The 21,042-nt window shown below is 40.0% G+C and overlaps 1 protein-coding gene across 5 annotated transcripts in view; it reads left to right on the forward strand.

Annotated features, from left to right (window-relative positions):
- The window catches only part of DHX35 (DEAH-box helicase 35), a 75,981-nt gene that overhangs the window by 53,642 nt on the left and 1,297 nt on the right, over positions 1–21,042 (forward strand). For 2 of the 5 annotated variants that reach the window (XM_004482270.3, XM_058287087.1), the window contains 7 exons: positions 2,030–2,125; positions 3,236–3,330; positions 5,505–5,582; positions 7,072–7,201; positions 10,763–10,844; positions 12,802–12,873; positions 15,217–15,328. In XM_004482270.3, coding sequence (XP_004482327.2) covers positions 2,030–2,125; positions 3,236–3,330; positions 5,505–5,582; positions 7,072–7,201; positions 10,763–10,844; positions 12,802–12,873; positions 15,217–15,328 — 665 coding nt within the window. Of the gene's footprint in view, positions 1–2,029; positions 2,126–3,235; positions 3,331–5,504; positions 5,583–7,071; positions 7,202–10,762; positions 10,845–11,807; positions 11,950–12,801; positions 12,874–15,216; positions 15,329–20,579; positions 20,669–20,710; positions 20,997–21,042 lie in introns of those variants that run through there. The other 3 variants (XR_011647331.1, XR_009183223.2, XM_058287086.2) reach the window with 3 other exon arrangements.

Below are 21,042 nucleotides of genomic sequence, written 5' to 3' on the forward strand. Positions count from 1 at the left end.
ACCTAGCACTGTTTGTTGTTACACTATTCTTTCCTCATTGAGTTGAATTTGTACCATTGTTTTTGAGTGTCAATATGATGTGGGAAAAAACTGATCATTTTCCTTTCAAATATTTGCCATGCTCTTAAGCATGATTTTATTATACCGGTATGATTTCTAAATTTACCTTTTGAGGGCCTGAAGGACAATTAAAGGCTTAGAGACTACCAAATTAATTTCTTTATTTTTAAGTTTTTACAAATTCATTTCTGCAGCCAAAACAATACTGAAGTTTTTCCGGCTATACTTTATCTTTTCAAATTGTCCCAGAGTACCAGATTGCCCTTTGTTCAAATTGGAAATAGGAACTTTTTTTTTCATTTGGTGCCTAGACTGTAGTTAGGAAATCTGCTCCAAGGTCCATGCTAACTTTTATGTAAGATGGGAATAATAATGTCCACTTCCCATTGCTGTTTAAGAATTAATTGAGATGATGCACATGAAGTCACTATGCTGGAATGGTACATGAATATTGTTAGTTACTTTAGCATTGGAACTAGGCTTTAATCCATGCATTTCTTTTATTTCTTAATTCTTTGCAGTTTATTGGGTGTTCTTTTTGAGGGGAGAGGTGGGCTTCTAGTATTTTGATTTTCATATAGGAATTTTTGAAATATTTAAGAGCTGATCCTCTACTTCAAGGGTTTTTAACCTTTTTTTGTTCCATGGACCCCTTTGCCAGTCAGGTGAAAATCACGGACCCCTTAGTAAGTCCATACTATACTGGGTATTATTTAATAAATATATCGCACCCACACCACAAGAATAATGTTTTTTTTTCAATTTCAATTCAAGCTCCTGATCCTTGGTTAAGAACTCCTGCTCCATTTTAAGAGTAACTGGTCAGAAAAAACAGATTTAAAAGATTCAACAGATTAAAGTGATTTTAAAAGGCCTCAGCTGGGGCTTACCTAAGGTCATTCCAGAGTGTGTATGTTGCAGTAGCCTTCCATCCCCTTTTCTCAAGTGTGTAACAGGAACTTGGAAACAAAGATTCATCTGTAATGAGGATGAGAGAATGTTGGCTGCATGGGGTTTTTTATTTGAATTGATTTTTCGCCAATTAAATAGAGTGAAATTTAAAATATTTTCTGTTTCTTCATTACCCTGTATAAGCTGGAAAACATAGAGGGAAACACTCAAGTTAATCTAGTTTCAAGCTGGTGGTCATATGGGAGCAGAAGGCAAATGACCTTTTCTCTGACTCTGTTCTCTGTAATACTTGTTTTCTGTTTTACTGATTAAAAATGTGTTGGGACTCTTGGATACCTGGATATTGGCGAGTGTTAATGAGGCAGAGAGGGAAGGAGGGGAATTAGGGATACTCACATTTGAAATGTGAAGCAAGCTGCCCAGTTCAGTAAACTGTCTAGGAGGCAGTTGAATAACAGGTCTGGTGCTGGCACTAAAGAGAGATCTGGGCTAGTGTTTGGGTCTAGAGTCATTGACCTTGTGATTGTACACATGGTGTGAGATGAGCAGAGGGCAGGGGACACCATCCTAGATGTGAAAAAAGATCTGGAAGATGTCTGAGAGCGAGTAGCAAGAGAGATGGCAGAAAACCAAGAGAAGTGGGGTCATGGAAGCTGGAGAAGGTGCTTAAAAGAGGCTGCCCAAATGCTCTTGGAGGCTGTGAGGAAAATACCCTTTGTTTTTGGTGCTATTTTGTTGTGCCCTTGAAAAGAGCTTTCTCTGTGGAATAGGGGCAACAGAAGTGAGGCTACTGTGGCTTGAGGAGAATAGGAACAAGAGGAGGCTGCATGGCCATTTCCTTAAAATTGAGTCCTTGAAGTCAATAGAAGTCTCTTTTTTTTAAAATTGAGTTTTAGGAACTTAGCAGAGGTGGGTACTCTAGGGTCAAATTGAGTTTGGGACTGCATGGATCATTGTCTGGATACATATTTTAGCATTTATCTTCTGTTTGCTCAACAACTGTACATCTTCTTCCAACACAGTTGTTCATGCTTCTGATTCTTTTGTCTTATGACAGGTCTGGACAAAGATTGTCACCTAACTGAACCGCTTGGCATGAGAATAGCAGAATTTCCTTTGAATCCCATGTTTGCAAAAATGCTGCTTGAATCAGGTGAGTGTAGACTGACAACTGTCATAGATTTTATTTTATTGTGAGAGGAGGCGTTTCCCTGAATTTTGTGCACCCCGGGGAAGAGGGCACAATATGTTTAGAGGAGCGAAGGAGTGAACATCTAAAGCTGCCTGTCTTGAAGAGTGTTGCTCACTTGTGATTCAATGTCAGTCACCATTAATTCAGCAGACATTTTTGCTTGTTTCCTATGGGCACAGCACTGACACCTTCAGACTTGTGAGGATTTGAATTAAGGGATATGAGCATATAACTTGACATCTCATATTTAGAGGTCAAAATTATCTAGTGAGTATAGTTTTATTCTCTCCCTGGTAGGTAATATTCTTTTTATTTTTTTTGTGTGTGGCTTTTGTCTAACTTTTACATCAGCTGGCATTTCAGACCAAGCACAATGAAAGTTAGTCCTAATTGTGTTTTGGAACAACCAGATGCCATTAGCCTTACACTGAGAAACAGGATTCTATGTGTGGCATCTATCATTTAGGAGGCAGAAAGCTGTGGGGCATCAGGGTGGGCAATGTGATTTGCTCTAGCTTTCTAAGGCCCAGGCGTGCTGATGGCTGTAGACTCTGTTCACAGCCCACACAGTGCTTCCCTGGTCTAGTTATGGATGCCTCACGGGACCCTCCAGGCAAGGTGTGCTCTGTGAGAGGGAGGCCACTTCACGGAGGGGTCCAGGAGCAGAAATGCAGCAGAGGGGATAAAAGCTGCAAGTTTACTGCCCTCCTTTCTCTCTCAGCTTACTGCCTTGATTCTAAATCTCCACAAAGGACAGTGAGGAGCAGTATGGTGCTGCCCTGCCCTACATAGTGAGATGTCTGGACTCCATCTGGGCTTCTAGCTAGAGTCCCTCAGTGTTACCTCTACAGCGTGGAATTACAGCTCTAAGGTCCTTCGAGGCTTTGATTCATATGAGCCACAAATAGGATATTCCATAAAGGCAGCATGGAGTGTTTATATAAACTCAAAAAAAAGGGTCAATATATGATCTTAGTTTATAGAATGGCACAAGAAAAATTTTGGAAGATGTCTTTCACTCCTCACTGATACATTATATATTTGAAGTGAAAAATGCCCTTTGTTTTATAGGAAATTTTGGCTGTTCTCAGGAAATTCTAAGCATTGCAGCCATGATGCAGATCCAGAATATCTTTGTGATTCCCCCAAACCAGAAGTCTCAGGCAGTAAGTCTACCCTTCTCCACCAGCTATTCGTTTGTCCCTTTCACTTTGGGCTTTCCTTGTTAAAACTGTACCAAGGAACTGCTGAAGACAGCTGTGTAAATGATACCAGCTTACATTCTGAGTGTTTACCTTGTGCCTGACATTGTGCCAAGCATTTTATTTGCATCATTTCATTTTACCCTCACCATAATAAACCTGGAGGCTAAATCTGGTTATAATCATCTTTGGAGAAGGAAGCACAAGATGGGTAAGTAACTCTATCCCCAGGATTGGCAGCGTTGGCTTTCACAGTCCAGATCCCCAAATCTTAACCACTGCACTACTGACTTCTAGTCAATTTCTTAAGGGAAATTGCCCTTCAGGCTGCTCTGTTAGAAACCCTGATGGGTACAATAGTGACGCAAGGAGTAGAGCATGTGAGCACAGCAGGCCAATGCTGGGCACAGCGCTGTACTGTGGTGGTGTGGGAGGTGGGGCAGTCTGAGCCAAGGTGATGACAAGACCCTGCTGAAGGCCCAGGCATCAGCGATGACTAAAAAGAGTGAGCAGTGGAAAGACTGGGAAGAAAAAAGTTAAGATATTGAAGAGTAAGTAGCCTGGTATACTGACAGGTGGGTTGCAGATGAGTGCAAAGTTGGTTCATATTTGAAGAGTCAGAAGTGACAGCCTTGCCCACTGAGGGTCTAGACCTGCATGTGTAGTAGGGAAGAGAGAAACTTTCTTATGAATCATTGTTATTTACCCAGACAATTGTGTAGCTATACATTACAAAGTGTTCCTGTCTCCATGCCCAGGTGATTATGTCTGTTTTCTTTCTTTTAAAAAAAAACCCTACCTGAAGGCATTTTAAAGATGGGAAACTCATTTTAAAGAAGAGAGAACTGTGACATGCTGGCCACTCTATCTCAAATTGCAACATACCGCTCCCTACCCCCCATTCCCTGCTTTTTTTTCCTCCTCTAGAACTAATGACCACCTAATATACCATATATATATATTTTTTATCTGGTTTGTTGTCTGTCTGCCACAATGTTTTATTCACTATTATATCCCTAGATGCCCAGAAGAGTGCCTGGTCTATAGTAAGTACTCAGTAAATATCTGTAAATCAATGGATAGAAGGAACAGAGGAAGGAAGGAAAATTGATTATTTGGTGCAGGGAAATAATTTAGAAGTTAATATATTTGTTTGCTTGTGTGTGTGTGTGTATATATATAGTATGTTTACTACTCTTTGAACCCATGGGAGCAGATGGTATTGCCCAGGATTTTTTAATTTGTGTACAAATTGATCTATTTGTGTACAATTCTCTGACATTTAAGTATATTGACACTGTTGTGTAACTTACACCACTATTTATTTCCAGGACATTTTCATTATCCCAAACAAAAACTCATATGTTAAGCAACAGTGCCCAATTCCCTTTTCCCAGCTCCTGGTAACCACTGTCCTGTTTTCTGTCTCTAATTTACTTACAAATATTTCATGTAAGAGAAATCATACAAAATATATCCTTTTGTGACTAGTTTACTTCATCCAACATGATGTCTTCAAGGTTCATCTATGTTGTAGTGTGGACTAGCACATCATTCCTTTTTATGGCCGAATAATATTCTGTTGTATGTATAGACAGCATTTTGTTTATTCATTCATCTATTGATGGTCACTTGGGTTGCTTCCACTTTTTGGCCAAAATTGCCCAGGATCTTACAGAAAGAAAACCAGGGATAGTGTCTGAAAGGATTGTGTAGTTATTGGCAACCTAGGAATATTGAGGTCCTACAATGTATCAGACAGGCCTGCTCTCCTGAAGCTTACATTCTAGGGGGCTGGGAGGAGTTCTTCTGAAAGAGATGATATCAGCTGGCCAGAGAAGTAAAGAGACAAGGACACTAATATTTATCTAATATCTGTGTCAGGTACTTTGTAATAAATTATCTTAATCCTGTAGCAATCTTGAAAGTTTAACTTCCTGAATTTATAGATTAGGAAACTGAGACTGAGAAAGGTTAAGTAACCAGTCTGAGATCTTTCAGGAAATCACAGAGCTAGAATGGGGTGAAATAGGTCTTTTTGACTCCACAACCCATCCACTACTTGTCACGCAATGTGCCCACCTGCTACAAGAGGCCCCATGGGAGTCATCTTCTGAAGATTGGTTTATTTTTTCCAGATACGAGTGCACCGGAAATTTGCTGTGGAGGAGGGCGATCACCTCACTATGCTCAATGTGTTTGAAGCGTTTATCAAAGTAAGACAGCTAAATCTCGGGGTCCCGTCCATGTACCTGCACACCTGTGGTTCTAGGATCCTAGTTCAGTTCATAAAGGAATGGCCTAGAGATGCTGTCATTTTCCTCTTAGATTTATTTCATTACTTATATTCTGATTTATGGGTTGGACCTCCTCCCTGCGCTGCTGGCGCAGTATTTCCTGGAAGAATGTAGCAACTGTTTATAGCTTTTCCTTGCCTGGAGCTGTGGCCTGCTAGCAGCATGTTAACTGCAGGTTTCCCATAGCACACTCTAGCTTCTGTCTTGCATTCCATCCAGTGTTGTTAGACAGAAAGGCAACATTTGAATAGAAAGTTCTGTTTATTTCCTGCCAAATAAATGAGGCTGACAGTTCTAGTCTTTGAACCTTCAAAGTTTACCCATATGAGTTTGAGACCTCACCTACTAGACTGTGTGTAAGACCACTAGACGATAGGCCATGTATAGTCACCTGTCCAACCATGTGTAGCCATAGGTAATTAATTTTTTATTGTTCTTAATAGGCTACAAAACTAAAAGCAAAGAATACAGCTCAAAGTTCCCACTAGAAATTGCTAAAAAGAGAAATCTGAGATTGAAAAGGAAGAAGAGAAAAACCTTTAATGAAAGGAAAGAGTATGAAGGGGAAAGTAAGATATTTCAAGTTTTTGGTATCTTGTATTCATTTCTTAAATACCTTTTTAGAAGAGAAGAAATGTTAAAGTTTTATTTACCAGGGGAAGATTGTTCAGTTAATGAACCGTGTTCAGAAAAAAAATTTCTATTGAGACTTAAGGATTAAATCAGTAAAATTCATTTGTACAGTGAGGTGTGCCATGTGCCATCTACAATCTGAAGCTTCCATTACCATTAGAATGTGGGAGCAGGACTACATGGCATTACTGAATTGTTGCCTTCTTGGAATATCTCTGTGAATTACATATTCTTATAAAACTTTTTCCTGTGGTGCAAAGTATAATTTCAGAAGTACACTCCTTCAGCAATAATTTTCCAAGACATAATGGTGACACTAGAGAATGAAGAAAAATATGAGCATACTCTGGAGATAAATAATAGTAATAAAAAATTGTTTCTAAATTGACATGTGTCATTACTTGCCAATAGTCTAATAAAGTAAAGTGATTGATTAAAGCCCAGAGAAGAAAAGTTGATTTACAAAGAAAAAGTTAATGGTTCCCTCTAACAGGTCACATCTCGTGTAGGTAAGATATGAAGACAAATTTGCTAGTCATTACATTCTCACTTACCTTTTAGCATCGACTGAGATCTCAGAGCCAGTCAGATGGTGATGTGCTTGTTAAGCGCTTGTTTTAAGAGATGGGTCAAAAAGGGGCTACTTATAATATGACGATCTTGTCCCATTGAAAAGCAGATGGAGGAAGAGAGAATAATTGTCCTCATAATAATGCCTTAGTTGAGAACATTTCTGTGATTTTCTAACTCTCCCTCTGTCCGGGCTGTTCTGTAGCATAATAAGAACTCTCAGTGGTGTCAGCAGCATTTTCTGAATTACAAGGGTCTTGTTCGAGCTGCAACAGTGAGAGAACAATTGAAAAAGCTTCTTGTCAAGTTTCAAGTGCCGAAGAAATCTAGTGAAGGTAAGAATAAACTGCAGTAACCAGTAAAACTTCCCTTTCTTTGTATGTTCAGTTGTATTCTTAAAGTTCTCATGCTGGATGGAGGCAGCACAGTATGCTCTGGCCCTCACCTTGGTTTCACATTTTGAATGGCCTCCTCTCAAGGAAACACTTTTATATCAAAGCCTATTTTTTTTTCCCAGGAGGCCCATTTTTATATGAGGACTATTCTTTAAAAAAAAATTTGATAGGCTCCAGTAACACTTAAGAATTGTAACATTGACCTCATTGCACATTATGTAATTAATTTTCCTATGTGTGTTCTACCTAGTGAGGTCATGTGAGGGTGAGACTAGCATCTGACCTCTAGAAGTAACAGTGATCGCCATTAATTAGGGACACATGAGGTTACACTGTGGCAGACATTCTATTAATATATAAATATTCTCACTTAATCTCCCATTCTGGGAGGTACAGGTAATGTTATCCTTATTTTATGGATGAGTCATAAAGTCCTAGGGAGCTGGCAATCAGCAGAGCCAACTCTGGCTCAGAAGCCCAATCTTTTGAGGAAGTGACACATCTGCCTACTCTTTCAGCAATCGTTTTGAATACCTACTATGTGCCAGGTACTCCGCCACTCTCTCAACACCGGTAGTACCTGCTGACATTTCTTAAGTGCTTATAATAAGCCAGATGTTTTTCTAAGTGCTCTTATATATTAACTTCATCTAATGTGGACAGCACCTCTCTAAAATAGGTGCTGCTGTTATCCAGTTTCATAGGTGAGGAAAATGAGGGTGAGAGACAAAAAGAAAGTTGCTTATGTCACAGAAGTAAGTTCATGGTGGAGGCACAGCCTTAATTTGCCTTTAAGAGCAAGAGATTTAAAAAATAGTACAATTATAAAAGTGTTCTTTCTTGAATTGTGACAAGTGTACCACATTAATGCCAGGCATTTGTAATAGTGTGGGATATGGGAACTCTGTATCTTACACATGACTTTTCTGTAAACCTCTTTAAAAAAAATGAAAACATGGGTTCTTACTATCAGGGATCTCACAGTATAGTGAAGGGAGAAATCCATACTGACAAATGACTGTAAGATTATCAATTCTTTTCGCAGTTAAAAGGAGTAGACACTTCAGTAATTGTGGAAGACAACAATGGCAAATATAATAGGAATTCAGGGAACAAAGACTCCATGGGGGCTGGTGATGGCTTGTAGAATCAAGTGGTGCCATGGAGGACCAGAGTAGACAATAATAGGCCAAGGGCCTGCTGGGTAGGAAGGACTGTAGAGACAAATGCTTGGAGTGAGGAGCATAACGGATGCTCAGAATACTTGGTGAATGCATGAGCTCACAAGACAGAGGAGTTGAAAATAATTCCAAGTTTTCAAACCTGGGTGATTGAGCAATGCTGGTGTCTTTGATAGAAACAGGAAGCTTTCGAAGGGCGAAGGGCGGCTACCAGGGGAGAAACTGGTTGAGGCTTGTCTTCCAGCACCTGTCATGCAGCAGGGAGATGACGGTCATATTTCTGCCTCAGGGTTTCTCAACCTGTTTTTCATTATTGTCCCTTCTCCCCCAAGGAGAAAAATTACCTTAAATTTAAATTCTCCCTAATGAGAAAAAAAAATGAAATACTAGGGAACAAGTTTTGTTGGATAGAGTTGAGACAAACTATTGTAATATGTTAAGTTTTTTTTCCACCTCCTTTGGAAGTGATATTACTTCTCTTAAGAGTGTATGTTCTAGGGGAGCATTTGTAGCTCAAGTGGTTGAGCACCTGTTTCCCATGTATGAGGTCCTGGGTTCAATTGCTAGTACCTCCTAAAAACAAACAAATGAAAAAAAAAGAATCAGCTCTCATTGGGAGTGGATGTAGCTCAGTGGTTGAGCGCCTGCTTCCCATGTATTGGGTTCAATCCCCAATACCTCCTTTTTTAGAAGGCATGGGACTGAAAAAGACTTTGAGATATATTAGTTCTGTGCTAAGGAACAATAGAGGAAATCATGGACACTAAATAAATTACATGCAATTTTCTGACTTCTAAATGTTAAAAAATGCATAAATAGTACAACATACTTTCAGTAGACATGAGAAAAAATTAGAAACTTTTTTACAGAGTGCTTTCATTTTACCTATGTGGAAAAAATGAGCTTCCAAGTTGATAAAAGGGCAGAAGACTGGAATAGAAAATTCACAAAAGAACTACAGATAGTAATTAAATAAATGTAAAAAAAAATGCTTTGCCATATTTCTGGCAATAGTACAGTCTATTGAAAACAATTTTCTTATAAAATATGGATTAGAGTGGAATCCTGGTATTCTACTATAGAACTATTGTGACTAGTAACAGAAGAAACTGTAACACGGATGTGGAGGAAGTGGCCATGGTAGTTGCTGAGGGCAGGGAGAGGGAAGAAGAGATGTGATGTAGGGGCATTTTCAGGGCTTGGAGTTGTCGTAAATGATACTGCAGAGGGATAGGTGCTGGACAGTATATATCCTGCCATAACCCACTGAATGTACTGGGGGGAGAGTGTAAACTACAACGTAAACTATTATCCATGTGGTGCAGCAGTGCTCCAAAATGTAGTCACCAAATGCAGTAAATGTGCCACAAAGATGAAAGAAGTTGTTGATGTAAGAGGAGTGGGAGTGGCTGGGGTGTGGGTATGTGGGAACCTCTTTCATTTTTTAATGTAACATTTTTTGTAATCTATGTATCTTCAAAAAAATAATTTAAAGGAGAAAAAAAGAAAAAGAAAATGATATTCTTATACATTGTTGATGACTTTGTAAGTTGTTCCAGCTTTCGGGAAGTCATTTAAATATGAATATAACTGTATTTCATTGGACCTATGATACCATCATTTGTAAGATACAACAGTTATTTTATGTACTATTAAGAAAGAAAAAATGCTGCCAATTATAATTGTAAAATGTTACCCTGATTTCAGTGAGTTAAAGTGTAAAAAGAAGGGCGAGTGTTAGAATTGATGAAATATGGTATGTTATGAGCCATAAAAATGACATTATCCTTTATTCATGGCAATTACTGTAGCACTATAGACACCGATTAAAATTGAACATTTGAAAATTTTGAAGAATTACATACTTTAGCTTATGGCTGTAGAAATAATGTTGTAGTGTTAGGGTCCTGGTTCGTGCTTTATGGAAGGAACATCATTCCCACAAGATCGTGTCCTATAAAGAAGTTCTGAGGTCCCTGGCCAGCCTGTGGAGCAGCTCTTAGGTACTGGTGTCCAGCCTTGGTCCAGTCATCTGTGGCCTAGAGCGGGGCTTGGAGGCCTATAGTAAAGGGAAAGTCTGGAATTTGTTTCCTTTAGCAGCATTTGTGGGAGGTTGGGAACCTCCTTAAATGGTGCCACTGCAGGCATCCAGCCCCAGGAACCCTAGGGCAGGGGCTGGCAGGAGATGGTGCGAGGTGACTTGAAGCAGCTGCCGGGGAAGGCGGACAGGACAAGGACTGGCTCCTGGGCGAGACAGCACAGGCCTGTGCACACAGCATGGGGTAGGCAGGGTCTCACCAGCACTCTGTTACTTTCGTAGGTGATCCAGATCCAGTTCTGAGATGCATTGTTTCGGGATTCTTTGCAAATGCAGCACGGTTTCATTCTACTGGAACTTATAGGTAACATGATACTTCTGTTACAGGAGGAGTCTTCAAAAATGACCCAAACCTCCCAGAAAGCTGATGTGCAGCGATAGTAGAGAAATTAATTATTTTTAAGTTATACCATGTCTACTTCCAAAACTGAGTTGAAGTTAGCTATATAGCATTAAGCAAAATATTTTAACTTTTCAGGAAATTGTTTTCAGCTATTTAGCCCATTTGTAGTACATGTTTGAGCATGCCAATTACAAGTCTGGAGGCAGTCAGTACTTTAATTCTAGTGATAGAGTAATGTGACTAGAAGGAACCAGTAAAGATGATCTTTCCTAGAGAGGTTACTTTTGACATAGGGTGGCTTATTATGTGGTTAGGGAGCTGCAGGTCTGACACCCCACCATCTACCCCAATACATTTTGGTCCCATTTGGTGTTCTATGAGGTTGGCAAGTGTTTCTCAGCTATCATGTGCCTCCTGTAACAATCTATGGTTTCTTCCAGTTCCCTTTTCTAGGCATAGAAAACCACTGATAATTGATGCCCCCCTCAGTGTATTTGAATACAGTAAAAGCTAAACAGAGCCTAAAAATTGTTCCAGTTCTTTGAATTGTTACTTTTGTCTGTTTCTTTATCCCTTAATTCATTTTCGTCTCATAACTACACTATATTACTATTTAAAGTATAATCATAACTGTCCTTTCTTCTAATAAGAAAACATTTAAAAGTCTTCCTCTCCAGCTCCTCTTTCATTTTTTTCCAAATATTAATTTGTAACTAGTTATTCCTTCTCAGAATAGTATAGTCCTGACATCTTGAGGTCATGATATCCCTTGTCCAGGACTGTTGCTTCTGTTAATGAATCCAGAGTTGCAATTGAGCTCTTTGGCAGTCAGGTCCCCTCAACAAAGTACCCTAGTAATTGACTGTTTGAACCTACATATAGCACTTTACATTTATCTCTAGTATGTTCTATTTGTTGCTCCAGGCCAAGTGTTCTAGCCTATCAGTACCATGATTCTGTTGCCCATCGTATGAACTCCCCCTCCCAACATTGAGTTGTCCATGTTTGAGGCAACTCTTCCAGTTTGGAGGTGAGACCCCTCTGGAGAGGCCTGAGATCTTCTCCAGTGAGTACCATTAATTTGTCATTTTGACTCCCCACCTCTCTTCAAGAGTATTAATTAGCGATTTCCACTAGCATCTAAAAAATTATTTCAGCAGTGTCCTCAACAAAAATCTGGGCTATTCAGATCCTTTGAGAAAGAATTCAGTGTTAATGAGCTCACCACCATGTGGTAGGACAGCCAGGGTCGCGGGATGAGCTGTAGTAGAGTGCTGGAGGTGAACTTGGCCCTGGTGCCACGCACAGGGCCCCTGGCACCCACAGAACCACTCTAACTGTGGTCTGGCCACAGACCTCCTGGCCTATGAATGTTCTCTTGTGATCTAATCTTACCAATACTTGTGTGGTCAGTAAATTGTTTAAAAAGATGAAATAGAATCAAATCTGACTTAGAAGTTGAAATGTTATCTTGAAGAAATTGATAGTCAAATATCGAGCCTTCTCTTTTTTCCTATTGTTTCCTCCCCATATAGTTTTTAATTTTTATTTAACTTTGATAGAAAAATTTTATAGGAGTAATCACATGCATTTCTTTCCTCAGGGAAACTGTTTTAAAAGAGAACCTACAGAAGATAAACATTAATATAGGCAGAGCATTATATTTCTAGCTCTAATTCCTAAATGTCACATATGGCTTTCCTTCTCTTCCCTTTTTCACATGATTTGTTCTTGATTCCTGGGGTGGTAGTGGTGGGGAGGGGTCAAGAAAGGGCAGAAAGACACTGGAGAAGATAGTTTTGTTGGTGTGAATTACAGTCTGCATGCATTTTTGGATAATATTAAAAACATGTCTGTGGGAACATCTTGCTTTAAGTATTGAAAATGTACTCAGGACAAAACTCTTTTATTTGTCAAGGACTATCCGTGATGACCATGAATTGCACATCCACCCCGCATCAGTTCTCTATGCAGAGAAGCCACCTCGCTGGTAAGCTGTCCTGATGCTTTGTAGGCTTGTGACTGCTTCAAAGGCAAGGCTAATTCCTGTTCCTGTAGGGATCCCCAGTGCCTGGCACAGGGCCAAGTATATAGGTGCTCAGAATGTGATCCTGACTTGGTTATATTGCGTCGTCTGTAGAATTTCTGCTCTGTTCAACATTACCGTAAGAAAACAGTGATACTCATCTACTCTTACCCACTCAGCATTCATTTTCACCCACTGACTGGATGCACAGCAGTGCAGAGATGACTTAGGGTCTCAGCCCTTGGGTAGTTCATAGTCCTGAAGTAGAGACAGATGCAAATAGATTTTAGTACCTGAGGAAAAGGACTTTGGTAACGGGGTGTATAAAGTGCTATGGTTGGCACTTCAGGTACCAGGAAGAGTCAGGCCTAGCTTCATGTTGATTTGGATCTGGAAACAGTTTTCCAGACAGAAAAAGGATTTCTAGGTTTGTGTTTTCAGTATTTTTTTTTCATTTCAGTTTTCCAATAACTTGTTTATATAGTGTTTTACAAAAATGTTGATCTGCAATGGATTAGAAATTTTAGAAACAACTGGTCTTTCATTATAGATAGCTGTTGGAGAAAGGGATCAGGCATTTGTGGCGAGGGAGAGGAGAAATAGTGGTAGATAAAATAAAACAGGGCAAAAAGATCTGTTGCAAGATACTCTGCACCCTATACCAGCGGTCTTCAAAGTTTGAGTTCCCAGACCTGTAGCATCAGCAGCATCAGCGACTTTTGGAAATGCAGATTCTCGGGCCCTGCCTGCCCTGCTCACCCTGCCCTCTGGAATTAGAAATGAGGGCTGTGATCAGCTGTTTTTGTTTTTTTTTTTAATTTTTAAAAAGATTTATTTATTTATTCCCCCTCTTTGTGGCTTGTTCCTTTCTTTCCTGTCTCTTCTCAGTGTCCATTCGCTACATGTTTTTTCTGTATCTGCTTGTCTCCCTTCATTGGGTCATTTTGCCGTGCCAGCTCTCCATGGCACCCGGGCTGTCAGCTCCCTGTGGCGCATGGGCCCTCAGGTCTCTATGGTGCATGGGTCAGCTTGCCTCCACAAGGAGGCCCCTGGATGCGAACCCAGGTCCTCCTATATGGTATACGGAGCCCAACTGATTGAGCCACAGCCGCTTCCCCCAGCAGTTATTTTAACAAGCCCTCTAGGTGATTCTGATAGGAAAAGTTTGTGATCTCGTCCCTTAGACCAAGAAATTAGGCTTTACCTTGTAGCCAGTGCAGATCCAGTAGAAGTTGAAGAGTGACTTGGTAGTTCTGGGTCTCAGGAATGTTACTTGATGGCCATTAGTATGCAGGATAGGCTGAAGAGAGAAGCCAAACCTCAGTTCTGGGTTCTTCTTGAAGGGTGAGCTGACTTTGGAGTGACTAAATTTGTGTTACCTAAAAGAAAAAGGCTGTTCTTTTTCTTGCTTCATTCCCAAGGAGTTGTGAGGGGAAAGAAAGGAAGACAGAAGTGGAGCCAGTCCTGAAAGAGATCCATACCATTCAGGTGGCAAAGAAAGTGTGCCTTCCTTCACTGCATCTTTATAGCAGTTTAGCTGGGGTGACCATGGCAGTGGCAGTGTGGCTGGAGTTTTGGTAGTTGTGAGGGTAGTCCTGAGTCAATACTTCAGATATCTCAGAAGCTGATATCCTCACATTGACTCCTGAGATCTGGGGATTTAAGATTATCTTCTGGCTGTTTGGTTATCTGTGTTCTCAACCTCACACTTTTTTTTTTTTAAGTAGAGATGTTACTTATATATATATATAGTGAAAGATTAGTTTTGACAACTGTGTATGTCCATATAGCACACTCCAGCTAAAATATAGAATAGAGATTGTAATACTCATCCTTGATTTATCAGTCTATTTTGAATTACTATTACACCACTTACTTTATAATGGGAGAAATCTCCAATAGTATATTTCTATCAGTCTGGGAAATTTCTTTGTGACTTTTTACAAGTCAGTTCCCATGCCCTTTCAGAATCAGGCAAGCCTTTTACCTCTATTTCTGCATTTGCTAGTAAAGTCATTAAGGCTGTGTTCAGAGTTTTATAAATGTAGACTAAGGATCCAGAAAGGTCCTGTGTGATAACTGAGATGTCCTGGAGTCTTACCTGTAAAAGGACACACTGTTACCCACCCCTCCAGATGAGGAGGCTTGTGTGAGCACAATAAACACATTTGTTTCGTGTAGTGCCTGGCACACAGAATAGATACCTATTAAAGGTTAAGGGGGGGGAAACAACCTTATCTCTAATTGTGGTTCCTGACTCATGGTATTAGGTATAGAAAATTACTGCATGATTCTTTATTGTTTCAGGGTTATCTACAATGAAGTTATACAAACCTCCAAGTATTATATGAGAGATGTGACTGCTGTTGAATCTGCTTGGCTGTTGGAACTGGCTCCACACTTTTATCAACAAGGAACGGTAGGAATGAACCCCAAACTATTATCTCCCTCTTCATATTTTTAAATATACATTTATTCTCCAGTTTAATGCTCTAAATGTGAGTCCCCCTACCCCAACCATCCAATAGGCCATAGGATAAAATGTCCATTACCATATTCCCAAAACATTCTAGGTAAATGCACTGTATCTTGGCTTCACAGCGAAGTCCACTTAAAAATAAGTCCCTCTAACTCCACAAGACAAAAAAGAAAATGTATCTCGAACTTTCCCTCTCTCCCTTTGCTCTTCTGAACCGTTTCCAAAGAAATTACATCATACTTTGGATCCATTTTCAAAAGGGAGTGGAACAAATAGGTGAAGATTGCCTCACAAAGATCATGTGCATGGATACAAGCTTAAACCCAAGGTGGCTGAAACACACTGGTGGGGGATGTTAGACACGTGCAGTACTGCATATACTCTTCTTCCAAGGCAGCCCACAGGCAGGATGAACTGGATTCTGAGCATTGTAAAGCAGATTCAGAGTTTGTTGTTTTCACTTCTGCGAGAAAAAAACAGTTCATTCATTGTTTAGAAAAATGGCTATTTATTCTAACAAGATTGTTAATCAGGGTTCTTCAGTCTTTTATTGGCTTTTTATACCTCTTGATTTTATTTTTTGTGGTTGTTTTAGAGATTATAATACTCACGCTTGATTTATCAGTCTATTTTGAATTACTATTACACCACTTACTTTATAATGGGAGAAATCTCCGATAGTATATTTCTTATTTACCCCATCCCGTTCTTTGTGGTGTTGTCATGTTTTATATCTACATACATTAAAACCCCACAATACCTCATTATTTTTGTTTTAAACAGTTGTCTTCCACATTTATCTTTTCTGTCATTCTTCATCCCTTTCTGCAGATACAAGTTTCTATTGGTTATATTTTCCCTTTCATCTGAGGAACTTTTTTTATCTTTTAGTGCATGTCTTCACTAAAAGTGAAAGATTCTTGTTCATTTATCTCAAAATGTCTTTGTTTCATCTTCAATCTTTGAAAAATAATTTTGCTGGATATAGAATTCTAGGTTGACAGTCCCTCCCCTCTACCCCCAGCCATTTTAAGAGTTCATTTTCATTGTCATCTGGTTTGCATTGTTTTATGAGAAGCCAGCAGTCATCTTTATTGTGTTCCCCTGCTGCTTTTAAGATTTTTTTCTTGGCTCTCTCTGCCTAGAGGAGCCTGCATCAAATCTTGATGTGTATTTCTATCCTTCTCCTCCGTTTCTCAGCAAAGCTCTGTTGTTTTTCTCATTTCCCAGTAAATTCTTTTAAAAAAAAAGATTTTTTTCATTATCTTTGACTTTGCAGCAATTTCTTTCTCTCTTTTTTTTTTTAAAGGTACTGGGGACCGGGGATTGAACCTGGGACCTCATATGTGGGAAACCAGCCTGGGCTCAACCATTGAGTCACATCGGCTCCACTGAGTTGGTTATGTTCATTTGTTTTGCTCGTTGTTTATTTTTGTTTTTTTGAGGAGGCACTGGGAATGGAACCTGGGACCTCCCGTGTGGGAACAGGCAGTCAACCGTTTGAGCCACATCTACTCCCTCAGCAATTTTGAGTATGCTTTTTTACTTGTTTAACCTGCTTGGGATTCACTGAGCTTATTGGGTCTGTGAGCTGATTTTGTTCATCTTGGGAAATTTGGAACCATTGTTTTAAAAAGTTTTTTTTCTATTTCATTATCTCTGTGTTTGCTCTCCTTCTAGAAGTCCAGTTACATGTATGGTAGACCACTTGATATTGTGCTGCATGACACTGAGTCTGTGATCACTTTTTTCTGTGCTTCAGTTTGGATAGTTTCTCTTGCCGTGTCTTCAAGGTCATTGATCACTTCTGCAGTATCTAGAAAAATGTCCAGAGCATTTTTCATCCCAGATCCTGTATTTTTCTATTCTAACATTCCTATTTGGTTAATTTAATTTCCATTTCTCTGTTTAGATTCTCCATGTGTTCATTATTGTATCTATCTTTTTCTCTAAATCTTTGAAAAGCTTTGTAATATCTCTTTGTGTACTAATTCAACATCTCTGTCATCTCTGGTCTTTTTTGTCTTTTGACTGTTTTTCCTCCTTGTTATGAGTCGCTTTTTCTGCTTCTCATGTCTACTAACTTTTTTTGTATGCCAGACATTGTAGATACTTTGAGAGTCTGGATTCTTTTGCTTTTCTTTGAAGAATGTTTTCTTCTGATAGTTAATTAACCGGCAACTCAATTTGATACTGTCAAAGCTTGATTTTGATCTTAATAGGACATATCTAAAATATCCTACTCTTAAGCCATGACCTCTTGATGTCTCAGCCGAATGCCTAGGATGTTCATAGCAGTTGGTCAACATCTCCCTGGTCAGAACTCCAATGTCTCCCAGCACTGTATGCAAACATCCAGAATCTCCATGCAGCTTACAGCAAGCCAGTTAACTACTCCCTTCCCTGCCAGCCATATGAAATCTCAGCCTGCATACATATAATTTAGTTAGTATCCAGCCAAAGATTTAAAAGAGTAGCTCTATGCTGATTTCTAGACATCCTTCTTTTCTGACACCTTGTGCTACAAATTCGTTGCTTCAGCAGCCATGGACTCTGATATCTGCTTCCTTTACCCAGCCATATTATAGTTCTCTATTTAGGCTTTATTTCCCTACACCAATGTTGGAGAACCAGGCAGAGAGCTGATATGCATGTGGAGCTCACCTTGTGTGTTTTCTTTTTTGGTCATAGTCCTGTGCTGTCTGTTGTCCAATGCTTAAAAATAGTTTCTTTATATATTTTGTCTAGATTTCTAGTTGTGTACAGCAAAAGGGAAGTCTGAAACCTGTTACTACATCAGGGCTGAAACAGGACTGTAAAGTATTTTCAAAGCAGAATTTGAATTGATTGCTGCTTTTAAAAACTGGGAAATTTCACATCAGATATAGATTTCTGGTATCTCTGGAAAGAAATGTTAAATCTGGTGACTCAGCAGGGCCTGAGGAATGGCTTCCTGCTGTGAATGACACTCTCCAGTGCCCCAGTCCTGCCTCACTTGATTATTTCTCTTGCTCAAACCCTGGAGACATATGAGTTTGCAACCCTGTAAATGGAGGGGTTTTCTCATCCCTCTCGCCTCTGGCAATGTCAAGGGAAATTGCCCTTTTCAAACCATCTTGTAATGCTTAAATCTTAATCAAACAAAATATTTCATATTTAAATAGTTCTTCACAAATCCTAATACAGATATTTCATGTAGAGTGAGATCTGCTGGTACTGGTATAAAAAAAAATTCAGAATGTGTTATCTCTGCTGTACTAGGTTGATAAGAATAAACCTGTTATGAAAGGAAATATTTTCCCTCAAAATATCTCAGGTGGAAAGCAGCAGACTTCAGAAGTCTAAGACAAGTGATTAGAAATGTAAACTAGAAGTTGAGAGAAAAATATTGCAGTTGTCAAAGTAGTAAGATGCAATCAGTTGCAGAAGGATCATCCTGAAGTTGTCTTGGATTGACTTAGTCTTAGAGAATAGACTTAGCCTAGAAGCTGAGTCATTTTTTCCTTTCTCAGCTGGAAATTACAGTTCCTTTAGGTAACACCCACAAAGTTAATGAGCAAATAGCTTCAAAAGTCTGAAGAAAATGACAAACCCACATTTCCACATTTGCCTGTTCTCTCCAAATTTCTGCTTTTCAGCTCATCACTTCCACTCTGATCACTGCCTGCAATCAAAGTATTTTTAGGGAGTCTGTGACCTTTAGAAATCACCTAGTTCAGCAACCTCATTGTACTGGTGACAGTCCTGTGACACCCAGAGAAACTTGGCCTCTCTTCAACTTAATAGTCAGTCCAAAGGCACTTCTAATATAAACTTGTCTAAACAGATTGATTTTTCCAAGAACTCTCCAGATTTCAGTGGCTGCCCATGTATGGTCGATGTTCCTTTGTTTGCTGAACACAGTGTAGCCCCTTGCAACCCATCCACAGTGCCTGGATCATCCCCAGCTCTGTTCTGGCACATGTCGTGACTTTCCATCACTGTTGTTTTTCAGAGCATTGCTCTTACCCTGTAAGGAGGCTTGAAATGGGTTCAGAGTCAGCTTTATTTATATTCAATGTTCTTCCCCTAAATTGACACCAAAAATAGTCCCCCAGGGATGATGATGTCATCTCCCATTCCCAAGCTAAGGCCATGGGTGTCTGATGTGAGGGTCTCATCAAGTGAAGGGAAGGGGGGGAAAGACTTCAGAGAAATTCAGTTAAGACCCATAGCTGGAGTGGAGGTGGGTAGGGAGAGAAACAGTGTGGCCTATTCAGAGATTGGCTTTTTATTCCTTAACTTTTTTTCCCCCTTCCTATTGCTCTTTACAATCTAGGGAAAATCCTCTTAACTGGGGCATTTGTAAGATCCTACACCTGTCCTTATCCTTTCTCCGGCATCAGTGGATAGAAAGTCTGAATTCTGGCAACTCATTTTTGCCTGTGTCCTGTTTGCTTAGCTACCTCTTAGGTCATGCTTGGTGGTATACTGGCTCGTCTTTCTCTCCCTCCATTCTTTCAGCACCTACAGTTCTGTCAGCGATGGATTGTTTTCTTGAGGCTGTGAGGCTGTGCTAAGACGTGGGGTTTGGGCACTGGGCATGCTGGACAACAGAGACCTGCTCTGCTGACAGCTGGGGGGCCTGGGAATTCCTCAGGTCAGGTACCACCATGTGTTAGGGGCAGCATACCTGAGGTATCTCTCAGTTATTTGCTTATGATTATTAATGGAGTGTCAAGGATGCCTCAGTTTATTAAAAGCTTATGGCCCAGAGCGAAAGAAAGTTCAGCCTGCCCAGGAATGGTGCCTCACACATGGAGAGCTGACACAACAAGATGACGCAACAAAAAGAAATACAGATTCCCATGCTCTGACAACAACAGAAGCAGACAAAGAAAAACATGCAACAAATAAACACAGAGAACAGAAAACTGGGGGGGGGGGGTGGTGGGATAAGTAAATAAATAAATCTTTAAAAAAAAAAAAAAAGCTTATGTTCATGCATTCTGCATCCAAAGCATATTTTAAGGTGTCTCACACTTTTGGCCTTTCCTTAGAGTTTAAAGAATATTTTTATCCCTCAACCCCTATGATCTGATGACCATAGGTAGTGCTATGCTCCATAATGTTATTTCTACTGGTAGAGAGTGACATTTTGGAAAGAAAAATGTGTCACCAGGAGGAATCATTTTTCTGTCTTTCCATGTAGATGTGCATTCCAGGAGGACAGAGGCCATATCTTTATCTCTAGCCTTGAGCACTGGTACCTGATATGCTGAGATGCTTGGTAAATTGATCTCCTTGTTCCTAAGGAAAGGATGCCTTTTCCTTTATTCTTAGGAACTTCTTGGAAACTTGAGGTGATCCTACAGCCAGAACTCAGTCTCCTGAGCACAGGTTTGGCTGCAGCTGTCCGGCAGGCCAGGCAGAAGGAGACTGATTATTGGCTTGCATCTCAGAAAGAAGATCTTTCGCTGAGAGCTTCCTGCAGAGCCCTGTGTGACTGTGCTCAGGCATGGTGGGCTGGGCCTCGGGCTGCTATCCACTTCCTTAAGGCCTGCTTCCTTGGCCCTGGGACTCTTTTCTGCCAGGCTACTTCCTGAGGGGCACAGCATTTTTTGAAAAGGTGTGGAATAGCCGGCAGATTTATATTTGGTTGTTAATATGTAGAT

This window comes from Dasypus novemcinctus, chromosome 24 (assembly GCF_030445035.2).
Source record: "Dasypus novemcinctus isolate mDasNov1 chromosome 24, mDasNov1.1.hap2, whole genome shotgun sequence".
Classification (NCBI taxonomy): domain Eukaryota; kingdom Metazoa; phylum Chordata; class Mammalia; order Cingulata; family Dasypodidae; genus Dasypus; species Dasypus novemcinctus.